General features: G+C 36.0%; 2 protein-coding genes across 2 annotated transcripts; one reads left to right on the top strand and one right to left on the bottom strand.

The window, feature by feature from the left end:
* The first annotated feature begins 1,098 nt into the window (after nucleotides 1–1,098).
* LOC128216431 (heat shock 70 kDa protein 12B-like) lies at nucleotides 1,099–5,130 on the top strand. Its single transcript, XM_052922996.1, has 7 exons — nucleotides 1,099–1,184; nucleotides 1,415–1,558; nucleotides 2,030–2,181; nucleotides 2,386–2,613; nucleotides 2,745–2,898; nucleotides 3,169–3,303; nucleotides 3,619–5,130. Exons 2-7 carry the CDS (start codon nucleotides 1,420–1,422, stop codon nucleotides 4,551–4,553), a joined length of 1,743 nt encoding a protein of 580 aa, XP_052778956.1. The 5' UTR covers nucleotides 1,099–1,184; nucleotides 1,415–1,419; the 3' UTR covers nucleotides 4,554–5,130.
* A 9,537-nt stretch (nucleotides 5,131–14,667) lies between these two features.
* On the bottom strand, nucleotides 14,668–18,438 carry LOC128216756 (heat shock 70 kDa protein 12B-like). Its single transcript, XM_052923413.1, has 7 exons — nucleotides 18,305–18,438; nucleotides 17,919–18,062; nucleotides 17,567–17,718; nucleotides 17,133–17,360; nucleotides 16,849–17,005; nucleotides 16,454–16,588; nucleotides 14,668–16,141 (listed from the first exon to the last, which is right to left on the bottom strand). Exons 2-7 carry the CDS (start codon nucleotides 18,055–18,057, stop codon nucleotides 15,207–15,209), a joined length of 1,746 nt encoding a protein of 581 aa, XP_052779373.1. The 5' UTR covers nucleotides 18,058–18,062; nucleotides 18,305–18,438; the 3' UTR covers nucleotides 14,668–15,206.
* Nucleotides 18,439–22,195: the final 3,757 nt, after the last annotated feature.

Raw genomic sequence — 22,195 nt, 5'->3', positions numbered from 1 at the left:
CTTCTGGTTTATTATGAATTAAACTTGAAACTTGAAACTTTTGTTCAAAACTTGTGTGAGTAAAGGCACACGGCGTGTCGGGGGGCACTATGTAACTTTCGTCATATTCCTAGAACCCGGAAATGGAAAGCATCTTCCGGAAGCGGAACCTAACATGTGCAAAATACCGAAAACATATTATGTGGTTTTAGGCCCCATGTTGAACGGAGGTTTTGAAAAATTTGTTACAACAAATCAGCTGCCTTTCGGATTATTTTTGAAACTATTACTGCTATTATGTGTGCGAAAGCTGAATCCCATCTTTCTAATGGAATTGAAGGCTCTACTGCAGCAAATATAGCGTCAGGTTATAAAACAACAACAACAACATTTTACTAGCTTTGTATAAGAAAATAGAGCATAATACGATTAATTTTCAGCCAAAACGGCACGTCATGTCCCAGATTCCCGCTTTCCACATTTGTAAACAACCAATTCCTCGAAGGGTTTTGTCCGCTACATACAAACAAAACACACACACAAACAAACGAAAGCAGCTTAATTTAAGACACTAGAGCCGAAAGAGCGCACTAGTTCATCAGCAATATCTAATTAAATCTACCTGAGAGGTAAAAATATTTCCGAAAACTAGGTATTTTTTTCGCACTTTCACCGCAATCTAAGGTTCCGAACTCAAAACTTTACTTAAACGAACACAGACTCATTTTACGCCTACGCCCCTGTAAGTTCTCGGTATAGCTGGTTGGTACGTTTATGGCATCTGCTAAAGTTTGTTTACAGCATGTCATATGTAACAAAATGTATCTTTGTCATGTTAGAATGGAAAATCCTTCCAATTTCACAACTCTTACTAGTGTACTCCCCGCAATAATAAAAAGTTCGTCAATCTGGGAAGCGGTCTCCAGGAAATGAGCTCGACATAGCTATTGCTTAACACCAAAATAACTGATGTAACGTTAATTTGTAAGTACCAAACATCGAACTTGCTTATATTGGTCGCGTATATTTAAACTCAAATATTAGGAATGACAAGTTCATTACACCGTACATAGGTATTTTATCAGTTCTTTGCTTCCAGTACCAAGAATACCGCACGGACAAGGAAGCATAACTCTCCGTTAGCAAAGCGAATGTTGACAAATAAAGAGAGACCCTTTTCTTGGATTTGGTGAAATTGATTTCAGGTAAATCTTACCATTTAAGTAAGAAAATGTTATTTTTTATTATAATCTAATTACTAGTATTTACTTAATTCATGAAGTTAAATCTAAATTTGTATAGTGCGCAATATTCCGATTGTGTCTAAAATAGGAAAACGAAAATAGCAAGCAAAAGTTTAAGATTTCTTTGATTGCTTGGCAGATTTATTTATTTTATACTGTTTTCTTTGACTACTTATTTTAAACTATTTCAGAGGTCATGTCTTTGCTTGTTGCTAGCATCGACTTTGGGACAACATATTCGGGCTGGGGATTTTCGTTCAGACATGAATTCGAAAGTGACCCTACAAAAGTATCTGCGAAAAACTGGTCAGGCGGACAACTCGTTTCACAGAAAGGCTAGATCAGAAATTTTATTATAACATTAAATTTACTGATATTATAGCCGACATCACAGATGTTTTATGTATTAAAGCTACACTCTCACAGAATGAACGTGTTGACAGCTTTTTTTGTCTTGGAACGAGCCAAATTTTGCGAAAATCCGTGGAAACAAGTTATGTAATACCGCTGAAAAAAATTAGATCGCAGATTTTTATCTAAAAGTTCAAAAATTGATGTTAAAGCATTTTTCTTAAACCGTTAGTAACGGTTTAAGTCATGAAACATTAATTTTCGAACGGAAATATGAAAATCAACGATCTGATTTTTTGTCAACAATCTAATATCATTGGTTTGCAGAAATGTATGTAAAAATGCCTTTTCTGTTTGTATAAAGGATACACTTATTTTCCGAATTTTGAATGAAAAATCCTGCATTAGACTATTCGCGTGACTACAAATCAGTATAATTTGCAATCTTGAATCAGGACCTACATGCGTGTTGATTTGTCCTGATGGGAAAACGTTGGACGAGTTTGGCTACAAAGCAGAGAACAAGTATGCTGAAATGGCTCTGGACAAGGGTCACAAGCAGTGGTACTACTTTAGAAGATTTAAGATGAAGTTGTTTAAACAAGGGGTAAGAGTGCATCAGTTCTTTGATTATTAATGTGTGTATGTCTGCCCGTGACGTGTTATCTGTGGCTCTCAGAAGAAGAAAAAAGTAATCGGATTCTAGAGTGATTCAAATCAGGTTTCTTTATAACTGATCTAAAGCTTGACATATTTATAAAATGTGTTGTTGTATACAATGGCTCTTCACATATCTTAATATATTTTCAAGGGAGTTGGACGGAAACTCATGCTTGAGGACGAAACCGGACAGAAAAGTCTTCCAGCTAAAATTGTATTTTCGGGGGCAATTAGGTATTTGAAGAACGATTTGATTAAAGAATCCGAGAAAAGAATAACAGGAGGTGGAATCACCGATGCTGACATAAACTGGGTGCTTACAGTTCCTGCAATCTGGAATGATGCAGCCAAACAGTTCATGCGAGAGGCAGCTGAAGAAGTATTTTAACTTTTCAAGTATTTCTGTACTTACTGAGTTATAAGAGCGGTAGCGTGTTTGATTTATAAATATCTTGCATAAAAAGATATACGTTTGTCAGCTCAATTTCAGTGACTTTAATTTTATCACAGGCAGGAATTGCAGGCGACAAACTGACGATAGCACTTGAGCCTGAAGCAGCATCAGTGTTTTGTAGACATTTGCCTTTGGACACGACCGCTAGCGCAATCACATCTTTGGCCTCTTTCAAGGCGGGGACCAAGTATTTAGTGCTCGACGCGGGAGGTACATATACTGTTTATATGTAATGTCTGATAGGAAATTGATGTAATGTGTAGTTCATGTTTTTCTCCTCGTAGTCATAACCGTATAGGCGCCGTATAATATATCCCGGCGAAGGCTTTAATACAGGGCTCAAACATCTAGTTTAACATGTCTTAAATAAAAATAAAATACTTCATTGAAAAAAAATATCTTTGTGCACTATCGTTAAGTTGTTTCAACAACTAAACGTTACATATTTGCACTGGTAAAACGTGTACTTTAATTAATCAGGGGGAACTGTAGACATAACGGTCCACGAGGTTGGTGGAAGTGGTGAGTTAAAGGAACTGTACAAGGCCAGCGGAGGAGCATGGGGCGGAACAAAGGTGGACGATGCATATGAAAAGTTCTTAGTTGAAATAACAGGTACTGTACAAGTTCGAATATTAAGAAATAATTTCATTTTGCTACCTTTTGAACGGAGAAATAATCTGAACTGACCTGTAGGTTCAATTAGTTTGTTTGGTATAAAATATGTGTGATTAATAACACCATACCCAAATTATAAAAAGGTCCGAAATATTCCAACACAAAGATAATGAAACTTTAAAAAAATTAAGAAGAGTAATGTCACATCATTTGGATATACTCTATGAATAATTATTATCTGAAACAATTTTAAGACATCCTTTTTAATAAACACAAGTGTGTCTATTATTTTAATCATGCATTTTACTATAGGACCTGGTGTAATGGGCACTTTCAAGGAAAATCACATGGACGACTATATTGACCTGTTGCGCGACTTTGAAATCAAGAAGAGAGATATATCTACGAAAAAGAGTGGCGGAAAAGTTATTCTTCGCATGCCGGTGGCATTGGTTAAAACCGTCAAGGAGGTCACTGGAAAAACAATGAAGGAAACCATTGTTGGGTCAGTGTACGGAGAGCGCATCAAGCATCATGGGGACAAAATCCAAGTTGACGCCGAAATAGTCATTGAGCTGTTTGACGAACCAGTTACCAGCATTCTAAACCACGTGTCCACTCTTTTAAACAGATCTGCTGTGCGTGGCTGCAACAAGATTGTCATGGTTGGTGGATTTTCAGAATCGCCAATATTGCAGGAACGAGTCCAGAAACGTTTTTCTGGAATGTCTGTCATCGTACCGAACGAAGCAGGGCTCGCTGTGTTGAAAGGCGCGGTGATATTCGGACACAGTCCGACTACTATCGCTGAAAGGGTTTGTAAGTTAACGTATGGGTATAGCACGACCCATCTTTACTCTGAGACATGTTCGCACCCAACAGGAAGACGTGAAACAGACAAGAATGGAGATATGAGATGCTACGATATATTTAAAATACGGGCAAGGGCAGGCGAAAAAGTAAAATTATCACAAGAGGGTCCAGAATCAGCAGCTACACCTGTTTCGGCATCTCAAAAGGCCGTTGGATTTGAAATCTACGCTAGCAGAAATCCTAATCCAAGTCATACGACTGAAAAGGGATGTTCAAAGATAGGCAAACTAAGAATACCAATCGACGACACTTTACTTGGAAAAGCTCGCGAATTTGGCGTTCGTTTCATATTTGGTGGAACTGAGATTGAGGTGAAAGTGGAAGACAAAGCAGATAAGCGAGTATTTCGAAAAAGAGTGGACTTCCTTGGATAACAATGTAAATGGTTTGCATGCTCACTGCCAAAATTTTGATACGTTTTATAGACGTTTTCAATAAATTCTACTGAACATAATGACATGCCGAAAGCATGCATTAGGATTGGAATTGACTTGAATCATGTTGGATGTGCAATATGCAGATAAACGGATTTCAAGACTTATATATATGTTTTTATTTGATTTTGTTGAGTGAATATCATTTTAATTTTATGAAACATGTGATAGTTAATTATTCGTCTTTGTAGTCGCGATTATTTTTTTTTTTATTTTTTTATATGTTTACATTGTGTACATACTTGTTGACATGTATTGAAGAAATTCATTTTTCAATACCCCATTAATAACTGAATATTGACCAGATTGCATCACGTTGCCGCCGATAAAACAAAAAGCGAGAACACAACTTTTTTACGTATTGGTGTATTGTCTGCCTCAGACCAATAGAACTTTCTATTAAAATGCATTCATTAAATGCATTCATATTGCTCATGCAGATTAGTAGTGGTATACGCATACTGTGTTATAATTTGTTATATTCCAGTTGATAAATAAATATACCTTTTGAAATGTCTACGTACGAAAGTCCTCTTTTTCACCGATATTCCCAAATAAACAATGTAGCTCTATCTAAATTGCCTCGTAAATTTATTCGTAAGTTGAATCCAAATATTTCCTATCAACATGGATTTCATAAAACAATAACTTAAATGGTTCATGATTTAAAATTAATGTATGTCTTTCTATTCAAGCGTATATTTAAAATTGTGATGCTAATACCATAACAAGGTATCCAATTTCTAAATGTAAGAGGTAAAATATCAGAACAACAACATCAACAAAAATAAGCACATTGTTGACAGATATGATACATTTCATATAGATGGATATCAAGTACCTTTTCGTCGCGACCGTTTATTCAATGGCGGTGGAGGTTTGGCAGTATATGTAAAACAAAACGTAAATTGCATACGACGATTAGATTTAGAAGGAGATGATATAGAAATAATTTGGTTAGAAATTATGCCAACAAAATGTAAATCTTTTTTAATTGGTTCACTTTACAGGCATCCAGAATCTAAAGTTGCATGGAAAGAAATATTTGACACTCATATAGAAAATGTTCAACTTGAAGAAAAAGAAATAATAATTTTAGGCGATATAAATCGAGATTTATTAAATTCCAAAATAAATGATGAATGGTCTAGCTATATTTTATCACTAGGATTAAAACAGTTAATTAAGCAGCCGACGCGTGAATGTTCAACTTCAAAAACTTTAATAGACCACATTTATACTAATTGTGATCAAAATATATGTAATGTAAGCGTGCCCAAAATAGGAATTAGCGATCATTATCCGATCCTATGTACAAGAAAGTTAAATTATAAAGAAAAAATCAATTCACATAATTTTATAAAATACAGATCATTTAGGTCATTTTCAGAGGAGTCATTTTTATCAGATCTTATCAGAATCCCCTGGGGTAATCTAAACAACACTGATACTAATGAAGTACTTCACACTTGGGTATCTAATTTTTCAAGTGTTGTAGATAATCACGTCCCAATTAGAATTTACAGAGTTAAACACATAAAACAACCAGATTGGTTTACACCTGATATTTTAGATGAAATTAAAAAACGTGATAAATTTAAGGCTAAAAATGATATGGATAACTACAGAGTTTCAAGAAATAAAATTTGTACATTGATAGATAATTCTAAAAAAGAATCTTATAAAAGAAAAATTGAGGAAGGAAAATCAGACCCTAAAACAGTTTGGAAAATATTTAAAGAACATGGTGCGTCTACAAAAAAGACAAACAACTGTAATTTAATAAAAAACATTCATAAAGATGGAATAGATATTACTGATAACCAAGATATTGCAAATAATTTTAATAACTTTTTTGTAAACGTAGCAGCTAACTTAAAAGAACCTATTCCAACTTCAAATTTTAATAAAGTAAATGATTTTGTAAAAACAAAAGTTCCTGATCATATATATTTTCACATTCCTCTGATTACGGAATCCCAAACGCGTAAAATGTTAAATAATTTAGATGTATCCAAAGCTACAGGACTTGACCAAATAGGGCCAACACTTTTAAAATTATCAGCCGATGTTATATCAAATAGTCTTACGTATGTTATAAATTGTAGTATAAAACAAGGTGTTTTCCCAGATGAATGGAAATGCGCCAAAGTTAATCCTTTATTTAAAAAAGGTTCATCAAATGATGTAAATAACTATAGGCCAATATCAATTTTACCTACTCTTTCAAAATTGATTGAAAAACATGTGCATGATTCATTTGTTAATTACCTTAATCATTATAAATTATTATGTAAATCCCAAAGTGGATTTAGAAAAAAACATAGCTGCGAAACCGCATTAGTATGTATGATAGATAAATGGTTAACAGCTTTAAATGATGGAGAATTTGTAGGCGTTGTTATGTTAGATTTTTCTAAAGCATTCGATTTATGTTCCCACGAAATACTATTAAAAAAATACAAATTTACAAATGTGGAGATGATACTATTAAATGGTTCAAGTCTTATCTTACAAATAGAACTCAAGCGGTGAACTTAAACGGTGTTCTCTCTGATAAGCAAATTACGACATGCGGGGTCCCGCAAGGGTCTATTCTAGGGCCTCTTTTATTTATTTTATTCATAAATGACTTGCCTATGTATGTACAGGAAAATGTTTCAAACGTTGATATGTATGCAGATGATACTACAATATATGACACAAATAAATCTAAATTTGAAGTTGAAATGAATTTACAAGCTGCTTTGAATAACGTCAGTACATGGTGTCTAAACAATGGTATGGTATTAAATGCTTCAAAAACAAAAGTAATATTGATAACGACACCCCAGAAGCGGACAAAATTAGTTAATCAACCTCTAAATTTGAAATATAAAGACTTAAATCTGGAAATCACAACAGGTGATAAAATTCTTGGCATATATATAAATGAAAACCTTAAATGGGATACGCATATAAAATTTCTTAGGAAGAAAATATCTAGTAATTTGTGGCTATTATCAAGAATTAAAGTATTTATTCCTGTTAATTATAGGATAATGTTTTACAAAGCCTATGTCCAACCACATCTTGACTATTGTAGTATCATTTGGGGTAGTACAAAACAATCAAATATCCAGGTTTTAGTGCGATTACAACGAAGAGCATGTCGTATCATTCTAGGTGAACAATATACCACTTTAAGCGAGGCTTTGAATATAATTAATTCTCTTAATATTGAACAGAGGGTTTCACTTCATAAAGCCAAATTTATGTACAGGGTATCGCAAAATGCAGTCCCGTCATATATTCAAAATATGTTCAATTACAATGTCAGGCGTCCAAATCATTTACGTTCTTCAAATAAATCGGATTTTTTAATACCCAAACCAAATATAGAACTTTTTAAAGGGAGTATGTCGTACTCTGGGGTAAAAGTATGGAATAACATTCCAAATGAAATAAGACAGAGCGAAAGTATTAAAAGTTTTACAGTAAATTAAGTGGATAAATTCGAATCAACAGTCATAAAGCTAAAATTGTAAATATGGCCATATGTAAGTCTGTAAGTTAAACCTCTGCCACCATATGTATGTATTATGTTGTTGTGTAACATTGTTATCATGTTGATCATGTTTATGAATAATGCTAACTTTGAATTTGTTATGCTGATTGTTATATTGCTATATAATTATGTATTTGTATGTATGTAAATATTGCTTTAGAGGGCCCCAAGGAAGATTAGTTTACACTAATTGGGTTACCCTCTGTAAATAAAGACTTTCATTCATTCATTCATTTCTTTGAAGGACTGCAGTTTAAATCTATGTTAATTCCAAAAACATTCTAACATGACGAATCACGGCATTCCTTTATCTCATGGCACATGTGCAAGAAAATGGATGGTACTTTTAACACTTTTATAATCAAGCAATACTTTTGTATTATGACTGTACACACTTTACATCAAAATTTGTGTACCGAAACTGGGCTGACTGTATTTAACTATTGAACTACATGGTCCCCAAACATTACTTGATTAACAGCTTCCTCTCAGCCCGTATCCAGCGTGTCGGCCTTGACGGCTTTTGATTTGCCTCAGCACCAGTTACATAAGATTGCATTTAGTGCTGACTTTGATGACTTCACACTTTTCCGGATGGAACGACATCTCCCAGTCACGCTCCAAGGCCTGGAGGTTGTCAAGATATTCTTGTAGTTAATAAGCGTCTTCTTGATTCCTAATAGTCTTGTAGAGCAAATAGTCATCAGCAAACAGTCTAACAGTTGACTTCGGTCGGGTAGGGATATCATTGATGTATGGGAGGAAAAGTAGCTGGGGAACACCTGATGCAACTGGTGCCAAGGACGACACGCTGGGTACGGGCTGACAGGAAGCTGTTTATCAAGTTATGTGTGGGGACCACGGGCACTATTGTGGTCAAGCTTCTGTAGTAGTCATTGATGTGGTACTTTATCGAAGGTTTTGGTAAAGTCAGGTAGAATTGCATCGAATTGTGAGTTGTGGAGAGATCGTTTATTGGTTAGATAAGTGGAGTTTTACAGGATCGACTGCGGCGAAAACAATGTTGATTGTATGTAAGGATGTATAGAAAGCACCCAAATGTAAAATAACTTTACTAAACCCGATGTGTTCAAGGACTTTGCAGAACATAGCAGTGAGTGAAATCGGACGGCAGTTGGATGATGTTCAGCGAAGTCCATTCTTGAATACTGGTGATACTATGGTTGACTTCCAGTCGAAAGGGTTTTGCCCTTTGTTAAGGGAAACTTGGATGAGTGATGTAAGGCCAGGAGACAATTCTTTTGCAACTAGTTTTAGAAGGGCGCGCGGGAATTTTGTAGGGTCCTCCTCCTTTATTTGGTTTTAGGAGTTTTTGTACTGTTACGTTGATGGGATTCGTGGAAGATGTGGGGCCTGCTTCGAGAGAAGGGCGGTTTGATAGCTCTACATCAGTGAACACCGAAGGGAACTGGTTACTGAGGAGGTCAGCTTTCTGTTGTGCATCGTAGAATGTAAGACCATCTTTCTTTATTTATGAAACACACAGGTTGTATTTATTCTTGACATGATGTAGCCCCAGAAAACTTCTGTGTTTATGTTGTCATCCGACAAAACCCCCCACATTTACATGGCTGTTATGGGCGGTTCTTCATACATGTCGGTCTTGACCAATCGTTCTCTGGTATTTGAATTATCAGTGCTAGAGCCAGACCTCTTTGCACGACGGAACCAGCGTTTTTGTAGGCTTGTTAGGCACCGAACATCTCTTGAGACCCAAAGCTGGCTAATCATTTGGGGCTCTGTCTTGTAGAGACATCGCCATTGATGATTTGCTGACAGACCTCTTCGAAGATGTTCTAGATTATGTCAATATTACAGGTTGGAATAATTGCCTTGGTGATGGTATCTGAAAGAGCTCTGTATTTCTGTATAATTTTGGCTGTGTCCGTCTTACCCACATGTATAATAAACGAGCTGGCTGTTTCATTCTGGTTGCACACATATGATTGTCAACGAATATTTCGTAGTGATCGCTGATGCCTCGTATTCCTGTACATCCGTTTATGAGTTATGGGCGGTTTGTAAAGAACACATCAAGGGTGTTAGATCCTCGTGTCAACGTCCTGCGAGAGGCCTAATTTTGGCTCAAGGGGAAGATACTGATTAATTGTTTTCCTTTATTGGTGACCACTGAGGGAGTTACTGGCCCAGTCAATGTCTGGTAGGTTAAGATCCTCTGATATCCAGATTGAGATCGTAGACTGATTTTGAACAAGACAGTTGCAATGCCTTTATAGAGTTCGTCGACCGCTATGCTGAGCCAATGATAAGTTGCTCTTTATTGATGCATTAAATTTAATGTTCTATTGTTTTCGGAGTAATTGACAACCTGGTTTCACTATGTATGGAAATAATAACAACACATGTTTGCATTGAAATAAGGGCATTCATTTATTCTAGAATGCCGTATTTTAAGTTATTTTTCCATATCTGGCCAGCTAATAAACCGCCCATGAAAACAATGAAAGAACAAATATAAAAACAAAAGGAATAAGAACTTATATAATCAGTGTGGTGAGCCATTGTCTTACACTGTAGGAGAGGAGGAGAGGAGAAGGTGGTTTTCAATTTTTGTTCGCGTGGTTCCGCTTTGTATCTTAACGAACAGTTATGGAATAAGAGTGCCTTGATTGGCTGAAATTAGACACGTGGTTTAAAGATAAAAAATAAGCATAAAAGATACTATAAACAAGACAGATGACTAGACAATGATGCAATAAAAAGGAAATGGACAAGACCAGCTGGCTCCACCAGAGTGGTGTAAATACGCCACTCAAATAAAGATAAAAAAGATCATTTATATGCATGCAACATTGATGAAAGACATTACTATCCGGCTGGCTCGACCAGACCGGGAGCAGCAACTCTACGAGAATGGAGGGATAACTCCCGAAGACATAAATACACTAGCAACACATCAGCTGGCTCTACCAGACTGTAAAATGAGGCAGTTAAGAATATAATGTTATTTATAAGGTAATTTCATATTGGCCTAGTTATTTGTCTGAGGTTAGCTGTATTTGTCTGAGCCCGAAAGGGCGAAGGCAAATACAGCTGACCGAGGACAAATAACTGGGCCAACGTGAAATCACCTAATTAATAAGTATTTTATTAATTAACTATTACCATTTTGGTTGAAAACATTCTTATAACTTACCTTTAGTTCACATTGAAGCCGTATTTATCCCTTATTAATTAATGGTGTCTCCTTTTCTTGACTTGACTTTGCTGATTTTGACATGCATCCTTTTAGTGACATTGCACATACTTATGATCAAAGCACTGTACATTGTAAGGAAGCATGTATTTTCGTCTTAATTTTGTAAATCGTTTGCCAACACGTCAAATGTTTCAGGAATGACGTCACCATTACGTCATATGTACTTCCGGTGTGTGGAAAATTCTCAATAAAATAAAAATGTTCTTATGATTGATAGACATGTTTTCACATGCTCAATACACTGTAAATCAAAACTATCATTATTCCTGAAACTTTTATACCTTAAGTATCTATTCTTGCTTGATTTATCATTTAGAGTAGAGATTAAAGCATAAACCGCTGCCCTATAGTTAAAAGGTCATTTTGGAAGATCTGTCATGGCGGACGGTGCAATTTTTAGAGTTTGTTTTTCAAGTGGAGTGATTTTTTCTTAGGAATAACTTGACCCCCCCCCCTTTTTATTGGCTTAAAAGGTAATTTAAAGCTTGTACTTTAAGAATATATGTGGTTATCATAGCCTGCATTCGCTCGAAATGCCTTTAAATGTTGTCTAAAAATTATAATTGTACATTGAATTATATTGGGAATAACAATGGTGGTGTGTAACCTACCTTCGCCGTCCATTTTGTCGGCGTACAAAATCATAATAGTTGTAAAATCCACCAACGGTTAAATACAACTGTTAATTATCAAACCGTACAAAGTGGTTCAATCGTTCAATAGGTTCATGTATGCCAAATAGGTTTATACGAAGCACAAAATATTCAAAACAGTCGGAAACGGAAAACAAAATGGCTACCTTTAAAATTAATTTCCAGCGTATTTCTCATATTAGGCGAGTTTCGACAGCCAATGAAACTGGCTCATTTCTCAAATCCTATATTAGGCGAGTTTTTTAGCCAATCAAAGCGGAGTAAACTCATATTAGGCGAGTTTTGTCGATATTGGCCGAGTTTGGTCGATATAGAGCGAGTTCTGGCATATATTGTCTTCAATTGTCTTGTATTGATACGGTAATTGTCTTTGTATCTCGTCAAATACGTAAAAGCTGATTAATAAACACTGTTTCTCATAAGTCATATGTTATGTGAAGGTAAATGTATGATATGTACAGAGACAGGCCATCTGCTGGCTCTACCAGACAGATACATAAAAATACATACAAAAATGGCTGTAATAATGTTTTTGACAAATGTTGGTAGGTTTAGGGTAAAAACAAAACAAAACAACAACAACCCTATTCCCTAATAACATAAACCTTTGAGCTATATATTACTTTTAACATACACAAATCAGTTGCAAGACCAACAAAGATTCATATTGCAACCTGCTGGCTAAACAAGACAGATCGAATGAGATAAGCGTACTGCGAGTAAAAGACATGGCGAGATATGAAATTTAACTATGTCAGGCTGCCGGTCGGATATATTTCATGAAAGCATTAGATTTCCATCGGCCAAGCAGCCTGATGCGGGAATCGTTCAGATTGGATTTGTAAGCATGTGTTGCCCCACCAATTCTAAATGAATGTGCAGTGTAGTGTATGGGGTCAACGTTACAGGAAATCAGACATTTCCGTAGTACTGTCCTGAAGTAAGCATCTGTGACAGGGCCACCACAGGGGAAGTGGAATAACTGTTTAGAAATATGTTGAGCGGAATTCAAGTATTGATGAAGGGACCGTACTGGGCAAATAGATTTGTTTTGTTGTCTGTAAAGAACAATAGTAGCACTTTGACCATGTGAGTGTTTGAAATGCAATAGCTTGAGCCTTGCCGTCTTCACTTTTGAGTTTGTACATTGGAATGAGACATTGGAGGCCAAAATTGTGTTCTCTGAAGTTTTAGGGGTTGTTGTTAGCTCTCCAATACACAACAAAGCAAGGAAGGCGGTTGGAAACATAGTTTTACATAGTAATTGCAGGTAGGGGTTCTGCAAAACAGTTGGTAAAGCTGATAAAAGGCATTTCAGTAAAGCATAAGTTATGGGCAGGCGTTTGTCTGCCGTTGAATTTGTGCGTAAACCATGCAACAGTTTTTTTATAACAAAGGCTTTGTAAGGGTCTTGGTAACCAGTCATATTGTGAATGTAGGCTAAGGCTGAAACCATTGATGTAATAGAAGAAGCTTTGAGATGTTTTTCATGGCAATATGCTATGAATTGAGCTTGCATTCTTTTTTAGAGAAGACAATGTCGTATTGGGTTCATTCTCTAGAGCTTCACTGATAATTGTGTTCTTCTAACCTTATATCAAAATAATGTTTTCAGGGTGAAATTTTCATTTGATATGTTCGACTAAAAATACCAGTTATAATAAGATTTATGACACTTCATTAAGAGCGTACATGTTCCTGTATTTGGATCCTTAATTTATAATCATTGAGATGACAGGCTACATGCAAGTTATGTTTATAGAAGACACATACAAAAGCTATATAAAATAGTCAATGTAAAAATGTTGATATAACAAATTTATATTTTCTGTCGTTTTGGCGATATCAGCAAAAATATGTCTTGGCCATACACAAACATAAAATTATATATAAGATGGTCATTGTATATAGTTAAGTTATAAAAGCTCGCAGTTCAAAATTGTTTTGGAAACAGCTGCTTGAAATATCATCAACCTCGGAGGCCATTTCATCAAGAATCATATCGGAAGTTTTGTTCCTTGGAGAGATCTTTCAAAACTAAACTGCAATTTTAAATCCTTCATATGTACAAAATTGCTCGTATTAGAAGTTTGTTTATGGAACGCCCCTTCCCTCTATAGTTCATAATAGTTTTAAATAGTCAGCCCAGTTTCGGTACGCAAATTTTGATGTCATTTTTATACAGTCATAATACAAAAGTATTGCTTGTTTATAGAAGTGTTAAAATAATTAAAAATATCATCCATGTTCTTGCACATGTGCCATGCGATAAAAGAATGCAGTGATTCGTCATGTTAAATTGTTATTGGAATTTACATAGATTTAAACTGCAATCCTCCAAATGTCTTTACAAATGTGCTATTTTTTGTTGATGTTGTTGTTTTGATATTTTACCTGTTATATTTAGAAATTGGATACCTTGTTTTGTCATATGGTGATACCATTACAATTCTAAATATACGCTTGAATAAAAAGACATTTATTATTTCTAAACCATGAACCATTTTAGTTATTGTTTTATGAAATCCATGTTGATAGGAAAGAATACTGCATTTGAAGGCAATTTCGATAGAGCTACATTGTTTATTTGGGAATATCGGTGAAAAAGAGGACTTTCGTATGTAATGTTTCTAAACGTATATTTATTATTTATTTATCAACTTGAGTATAACAAATTATAACACAGTATTGTATGCATACCACTACTAATCTACATGTATGTACAATATGGTTTAATGAATGCATTTCAATAGAAAGTTTTGTTTGAGGCATTGAATACATCAAACGTATATAAGTTTTGTTCTCGCTTTGAATTACAGACGCCAAAGAGATGCAACCCGGTCATATTCACTTATTAATGGGGTATTAAAAATTTAATTTCTTCAATATAGGTCAACAAGTATGTACAAAATGTAAACATATACAAAGTTAAACACCTAATCACGACTACAAAGACGAATGATAAAGTATCACATATTTCATGAAACCGAATCAAATCAACAAAATCAAATAAAAATAAATGTATAAGTCTTAGAACCTGCTTAACTGCTAATTACTCATCCAACATGAGTCAAGTCAATTCCAATCCAATTGCATCCGTTAGCATGTCATTATTACATTTTGGGTAGTGAGCCTGCAACCCATTTACATTGTTATCCAAGGAAGTCCACTCTTTTTCGAAATACTCGCTTGTCTGCTTTGTCTTCCACTTTCACCTCAATCTCAGTTCCACCGAAAATAAAACGAACGCCGAATTCGCGATCTTTTCCAAGTGAAGTGTCATCGATTGGTATTTCTAGATAGCCTATCTTTGAACATTCCTTTTCAGTCGTATGAGTTGGATTCGGATTTAAGCTAGCGTAAATTTCAAATCCAATGGTGTTTTGAGACGCAAAAACTGGTGTAGTTGTCGATTCTTGACCCTCTTGTGATAATTTTACTTTTTCACCTACCCTTGCCCGTCTTACAAATATATCGTAGCATCTTAAATCGCCATTCTCGTCTGTTTCACGTCTTCCTTTTGGGTGCGAACATGTCTCAGAGTAAACATGGGTTGAGCCATACCCATACGTAAACTTACAAACCCTTTCAGCAATAGTAGTCGGACTGTGTCCGAATATCACCGCGCCTTTCAACACAGCAAGCCCAGCTTCGTTCGGGACGATGACAGACATTCCAGAAAAACGTTTCTGGACTCGTTCCTGCAATATTGGCGATTCTGAAAATCCACCAACCATGACAATCTTGCTGCATCCCCGCACAGCAGATTCTTTTAGAAGAGTGGAAACGTGACTTAGAATACTGGTAACTGGTTCGTCAAACAGCTCAATGACTATATCGGCGTCAACTCGGATTTTGTCCCCATGATGCTTTATGCGCTCTCCGTACGCTGAACCCAAAATGGTTTCCTTGATTGTTTTGCCAGTGACCTCCTTGACGGTTTCAACCAATGCCAGAGGCATGCGAAGATTAATCTTTCCGCCACTCTTCTTCGTAGATATGTCCCTCTTCTTGATTTCAAAGTCACGAAACAGGTCAATATAGTCTTCCATATGACTTTCCTTGAAAGCGCCCATTACACCAAGTCCTATAGTGAAATGCATGCATAAATAACAAACGCACGTTTATTAAAAAATAAGTCTTAAAAATATTTCAATTTTTATTCATAGGGTACTTTAAAATGTTGTGACATTACTCTTCTTAATATTATTATAGTTTATTTGTGTTGGAATATTTCGGACCTGTTTTATAATCGGTATGATATTAACCACATAATTTATATTAAAAGCAAACAAAACAAATTAAACTACAGGCAAGATCAGGTTATTTACTATGTTCCAAAGCGTGACTCATAGGTAGCAAACGAAATTATTTCTTAACATTATAACTTGTACAGTACCTGTTATTTCAACTAAGAACTTTTCATATGCATCGTCCACCTTTGTTCCGCCCCATGCTCCTCCGCTGGCCTTGTACAGTTCCTTTAACTCACCGCTTCCACCAACCTCGTGGACCGTTATGTCTACAGTTCCCCCTAATCAATTATAGAACATGTTCAAGCATAACGTTCTCATGTTGAAACAACTTTACGACAGTGCACCGAGATATTTAAATTGCACTAAAGTATTTCATTCAAAACATGTAAAACTAAATGGACTGTAGCCGTGTAGTAATTAAAGCCTTCGCCGAAATATAATATACGGCACCTGTACTGAAACGAATACGAAGAGAAAAACATGAACTATACATAAAATCAAAATCACATGAGACATAAACTATAAAAAATATATATACCTCCCGCGTCGAGCACTAAATACTTGGTCCCAGCCTTGAAAGAGGCCAAAGATGAGGTGACTGCGCTAGCGGTCGTATCCACAGGCAAATGTCTACAAAACACTGATGCTGCTTCAGGCTCAAGTGCTATCGTCAGTTTATCGCCTGCAATTCCTGCCTTTGAGAAATGAAAAATCCCAGAAATAGAGCTGGAAAACGTATGCACCTTTATATGTCATTTATTTATAAATATAAATAGTAAACGCTCTTGAGACTAAGCTAGAGATAAATAAAAGTTGCAATACTTCTTCCGCTGCTTCTCGCATGAACTGTTTGGCAGCATCATTCCAGATTGCAGGAACTGTCAGTACCCACTTAATGTCAGCATCGGTGAGTCCACCTCCTGATATTCTTTTCTCGGATTGTTTAATCAAATCGTTCTTTAAATACCTAATTGCCCCCGAAAACACAATTTTAGCTGGAAGACCTTTCTTTCCGGTTTCATCCTTAAGCATGAGTTTACGTCCAACTCCCTTGAAAAAATGTTAAGATAGTTGGAGAGCGATTGTATAAAACAACACATTCTATAAATATGTCAATCTTTAGATCAGTTCTGATGAAAAACTGATTTGAATCACTCTAGAATCGTTTACTTTTTTTACTTTTTGAAAGTACAAGAGAACACGTCGCGGACACACATGCACACGTTTATAAACTTAAAGAAAAATTGTATTCTTACCCCTTGATTAAACAACTTCATCTTAAATCTTCGAAAGTAGTACCACTGCTTGTGGCACTCATCAATAGCCAGCTCAGCATACTTGTTCTCGGCTTCGTAGCCAAACTCCTCCAACGTTTTCCCATCAGGACGAATCAACACGCATGTAGGTCCTGTAAGAGTGCAAAGTATGATTTGTGTTCACGGAAATAGTCTGATACAGGATTTTTCATTCAAATTCCAGAATAGTTGTATCCTTTATTCATTAAGGAAAAACAAATGTTCCAAAGCACAAATGAATTAATAACTGAAACATATGGTGTCGGCTATAATATCAGTAGAGTTAGTGTTATATTAAAATTCCTGATCTAACCTTTCTGTGAAACGAGTTGTCCGCCAGACCAGTTTTTCGCAGATACTTTTGTAGGGTCACTTTCGAATTCATGTCTGAACGAAAACGCCCAGCCGGAATATGTTGTCCCAAAGTCTATGCTAGCAACAAGTAAAGACATGACCTCTGAAATAATTTGTTTTTTTAAAAAGTCGTCAAAGAATAGTATAAAATAAATAAGTCTGCAAAACAATCAAAGAAATCAAAATTACTGCTTGCTATTTTCGTTTCCCCATTCAGACATTTGCTATTTTGAAAGAATACAATCAAAATACTGCGTGTTACACCATTTCAGATTCTTGACATGAAGGTAGAAAATACATTACAATATTTAACAACATTTTCTAACTTAAATGGTATTTTTTTACCTGAAATCAGTGTCACTTAATCAAAGAAAATGGTCTATCTTTATTTTTCAACACTCTTTGTCCATGATGATAGATACTTCCTTATCTGTGCGCTCTTCTTGGGACTGGGACCTCATAGCCTATCAAAAAAGTACGGCGAAATGTACTGGCCAAACCTAATATTTTTAGAGGTTAGTACCAGCTATATAGAGCATTTCCTCGAGGCCGCTTCCTAGTTTGAGGCACTGTTCATTATTGCGGGGAACACACTTTTGACAGTGTGGACATAGCACGTGGTTTGTGACGTCACATTTGGTTTGCGGGAAAGCAAATTACATCTCGATTCAGATACGATTATTGCTGTAAGTTTGTTATTTTCATGTTTACAAAACATAGCTAAGGCAAATGGAAAAATTGTACACTTTACTTGATTACTGAGCGATATATTGAGCATTTTATATTTTTATAAAAAATCGTGGGCAAATTCTTACAACAAATAAATTTTTGTTTTTTATAGCGAAAATCAAAAAACGTTTCTGGTCCAAAAATATGTTATCTATACTTTCACCATGTTTGCGTGCAGAAGTCTCGGAATGCATACTACTACTACAACAACAACAACAACAACAACTACCACTACTACCACTACTACCACTACTACCACTACTACTACTACTACTACTACTACTACTACTACTACTACTACTACTACTACTACTACTACTACTACTACTACTACTACTACTACTACTTATACTACTATATATATAAAATTATGTATTTCTTATATTAATTATTTTTCACATTTGGTTTATTTGTCATGTCAGCATTCTGAAGTGAGATGTTTAAAAAGTGGATACGTTAGATTTTTGCGTTTAAGTGTAAATATGTTTTTATACATACCAACCCGTTTTGCAGATTTATATTAAATTTCAAAACAATATTAAAAGAAAGATAAGCATGGTAAGTTATGTGTTTTCGGCAAACTTTTTTAATCAATTATTTGTAAAAAGGATAAGTGTCTTTTTCTTAAACATACGACACCTGCTTTGTTCGACCGGACTATATGGACTAACATGACGCAGACTGTCAGCCATAGTTTATGTTATTTAAACTAATTCCTTGATCTAAAATTTCCAAATAATTTTGCAGTAAACAGTATTGTTCAATTCCATGAATTAATAAAAACACACTAACCGTATTCACTAAACCAGCCAAATTGCAGTGAAAACGACATGCACACCTAATCGCACTAAAGAAGTAAGCACGGAACGCAAACTTGATAATATCCAAACTGTTTTCATCCGATTTGATGTGGAGGAGGGATATAGTACATGTTAATACATTGTAATTGGAATCATAATTTCCCATTAGGACTAATAAAAAAATACATTTTGATCGGGTAACCCGACCCTACCTACGGAATAGGCGCCGACCCTACCGTTTTTATAGTCAGTTTGAAAAATATATATATATATTATTTTTCAATATGTAGTTTAAAACATTAAATGCTTGTACAAAAGATAGTTTTAACACCATTCCGCTTGGATAAAAATGACATTCTTATATAAACCTAATAAAAAAAATATTCTAGGCCGTATAAATAAAATCATTATTTACTATGACGTCAGCCACCCCAGTACAATAGTACATGCAATCATTCTCGATCCACAATTTATTTAAATTAATGATGATATTAAACACTATTATAATTGCAAATGGCGTCCGGTATGAACAATAGTGGAGAGGTTGTACTTATACTTCATCCTCGGCACCCCAGCGTTGTTATTCTTGTACGCTACATACTCGTACAAGCAATGGTTGCACATATACATGAACGTGTATCTATCCGTGCAAGCAATGGTTGTACTTGTACATGTACGAGTATCCATCCGTATAAGCAATGGTTGTACAAGTACATGTACGAGCATCCATCCGTGTAAGCAATGGTTGTACAAGTACATGTACGAGTATCCATCCGTGCAAGCAATGGTTGTACAAGTACATGTACGAGTATCCATCCGTGTAAGCAATGGTTGTACAAGTACATGTACGAGTATCCATCCGTGTAAGCAATGGTTGTACAAGTACATGTACGAGTATCCATCCGTGCAAGCAATGGTTGTACAAGTACATGTACGAGTATCCATCCGTGCAAGCAATGGTTGTACAAGTACATGTACGAGTATTCATCCGTGCAAGCAATGGTTCTACAAGTGCATGAACGAGTATCCATCTGTGCAAGCAATGGTTGTACAAGTACATGTACGAGTATCCATCCGTGTAAGCAATGGTTGTACAAGTACATGTACGAGTATCCATCCGTGCAAGCAATGGTTGTACAAGTACATGTACGAGTATCCATCCGTGTAAGAAATGGTTTTACAAGTACATGTACGAGTATACATCCGTGTAAGCAATGGTTGTACAAGTACTTGTACGAGTATCCATCCGTGCAAGCAATGGTTGTACAAGTACATGTACGAGTATCCATCTGTGCAAGCAATGGTTGTACAAGTACATGTACGAGTATCCATCCGTGCAAGCAATGGTTGTACAAGTACATGTACGAGTATCCATCTGTGCAAGCAATGGTTGTACAAGTACATGTACGAGTATCCTTCCGTGTAAGAAATGGTTTTACAAGTACATGTACGAGTATCCATCCGTGCAAGCAATGGTTGTACAAGTACATGTACGAGTATCCATCCGTGCAAGCAATGGTTGTACAAGTACATGTACGAGTATCCATCCGTGCAAGCAATGGTTGTACAAGTACATGTACGAGTATCCATCCGTGCAAGAAATGGTTGCACATGTACATGAATGTGTATCCATCCGTGCAAGCAATGGTTGTACAAGTACATGTACGAGTATCCATCCGTGCAAGCAATGGTTGTACAAGTACATGTACGAGTATCCATCCGTGTAAGCAATGGTTGTACTTGTACATGTACGAGTATCCATCTGTGCAAGCAATGGTTGTACAAGTACATGTACGAGTATTCATCCGTGCAAGCAATGGTTGTACAAGTACATGTACGAGTATCCATCCGGGCAAGAAATGGTTGCACATGTACATGAACGTGTATCCATACGTGCAAGCAATGGTTGTACAAGTACATGTACGAGTATCCATCCGTGCAAGCAATGGTTGTACAAGTACATGTACAGTTATCCATCCGTGCAAGCAATGGTTGTACTTGTACATGTACGAGTATCCATCCGTGTAAGCAATGGTTGTACAAGTACATGTACGAGTATCCATCTGTGCAAGCAATGGTTGTACAAGTACATGTACGAGTATCCTTCCGTGTAAGCAATGGTTGTACTTGTACATGTACGAGTATCCATCCGTGTAAGCAATGGTTGTACAAGTACATGTACGAGTATCCATCCGTGTAAGCAATGGTTGTACAAGTACATGTACGAGTATCCATCTGTGCAAGCAATGGTTGTACAAGTACATGTACGAGTATCCTTCCGTGCAAGCAATGGTTGTACATGTACATGTACGAGTATCCATCCGTGCAAGCAATGGTTGTACAAGTACATGTACGAGTATCCATCCGTGTAAGCAATGGTTGTACAAGTACATGTACGAGTATCCATCTGTGCAAGCAATGGTTGTACAAGTACATGTAAGAGTATCCTTCCGTGCAAGCAATGGTTGTACATGTACATGTACGAGTATCCATCCGTGCAAGCAATGGTTGTACAAGTACATGTACGAGTATCCTTCCGTGCAAGCAATGGTTGTACAAGTACATGTACGATTATCCATCCGTGCAAGCAATGGTTGTACAAGTACATGTACGAGTATCCATCCGTGCAAGCAATGGTTGTACTTGTACATGTACGAGTATCCATCCGTGTAAGCAATGGTTGTACAAGTACATGTACGAGTATCCA

Source organism: Mya arenaria, chromosome 14 (assembly GCF_026914265.1).
Source record: "Mya arenaria isolate MELC-2E11 chromosome 14, ASM2691426v1".
Taxonomy (NCBI): Eukaryota; Metazoa; Mollusca; class Bivalvia; order Myida; family Myidae; genus Mya; species Mya arenaria.
This window is presented reverse-complemented; position numbering and strand designations above follow the sequence as displayed.

Bases quoted from the DNA above. Each gene is read 5' to 3' on its own strand.
- LOC128216431 (XM_052922996.1), top strand. From the start codon at position 1,420: ATGTCTTTGCTTGTTGCTAGCATCGACTTTGGGACAACATATTCGGGC. The intron at 2,614-2,744 runs GTATTTTAACTT...ATTTTATCACAG, and splicing joins TGCGAGAGGCAGCTGAAGAA to GCAGGAATTGCAGGCGACAA. The intron at 3,304-3,618 runs GTACTGTACAAG...ATTTTACTATAG, and splicing joins GTTCTTAGTTGAAATAACAG to GACCTGGTGTAATGGGCACT.
- LOC128216756 (XM_052923413.1), bottom strand. From the start codon at position 18,057: ATGTCTTTACTTGTTGCTAGCATAGACTTTGGGACAACATATTCCGGC. The intron at 17,361-17,566 runs GTAAGAATACAA...CATTTTTTCAAG, and splicing joins TGAAGTTGTTTAATCAAGGG to GGAGTTGGACGTAAACTCAT. The intron at 16,589-16,848 runs GTATATATATTT...ATAATTGATTAG, and splicing joins TTTAGTGCTCGACGCGGGAG to GGGGAACTGTAGACATAACG.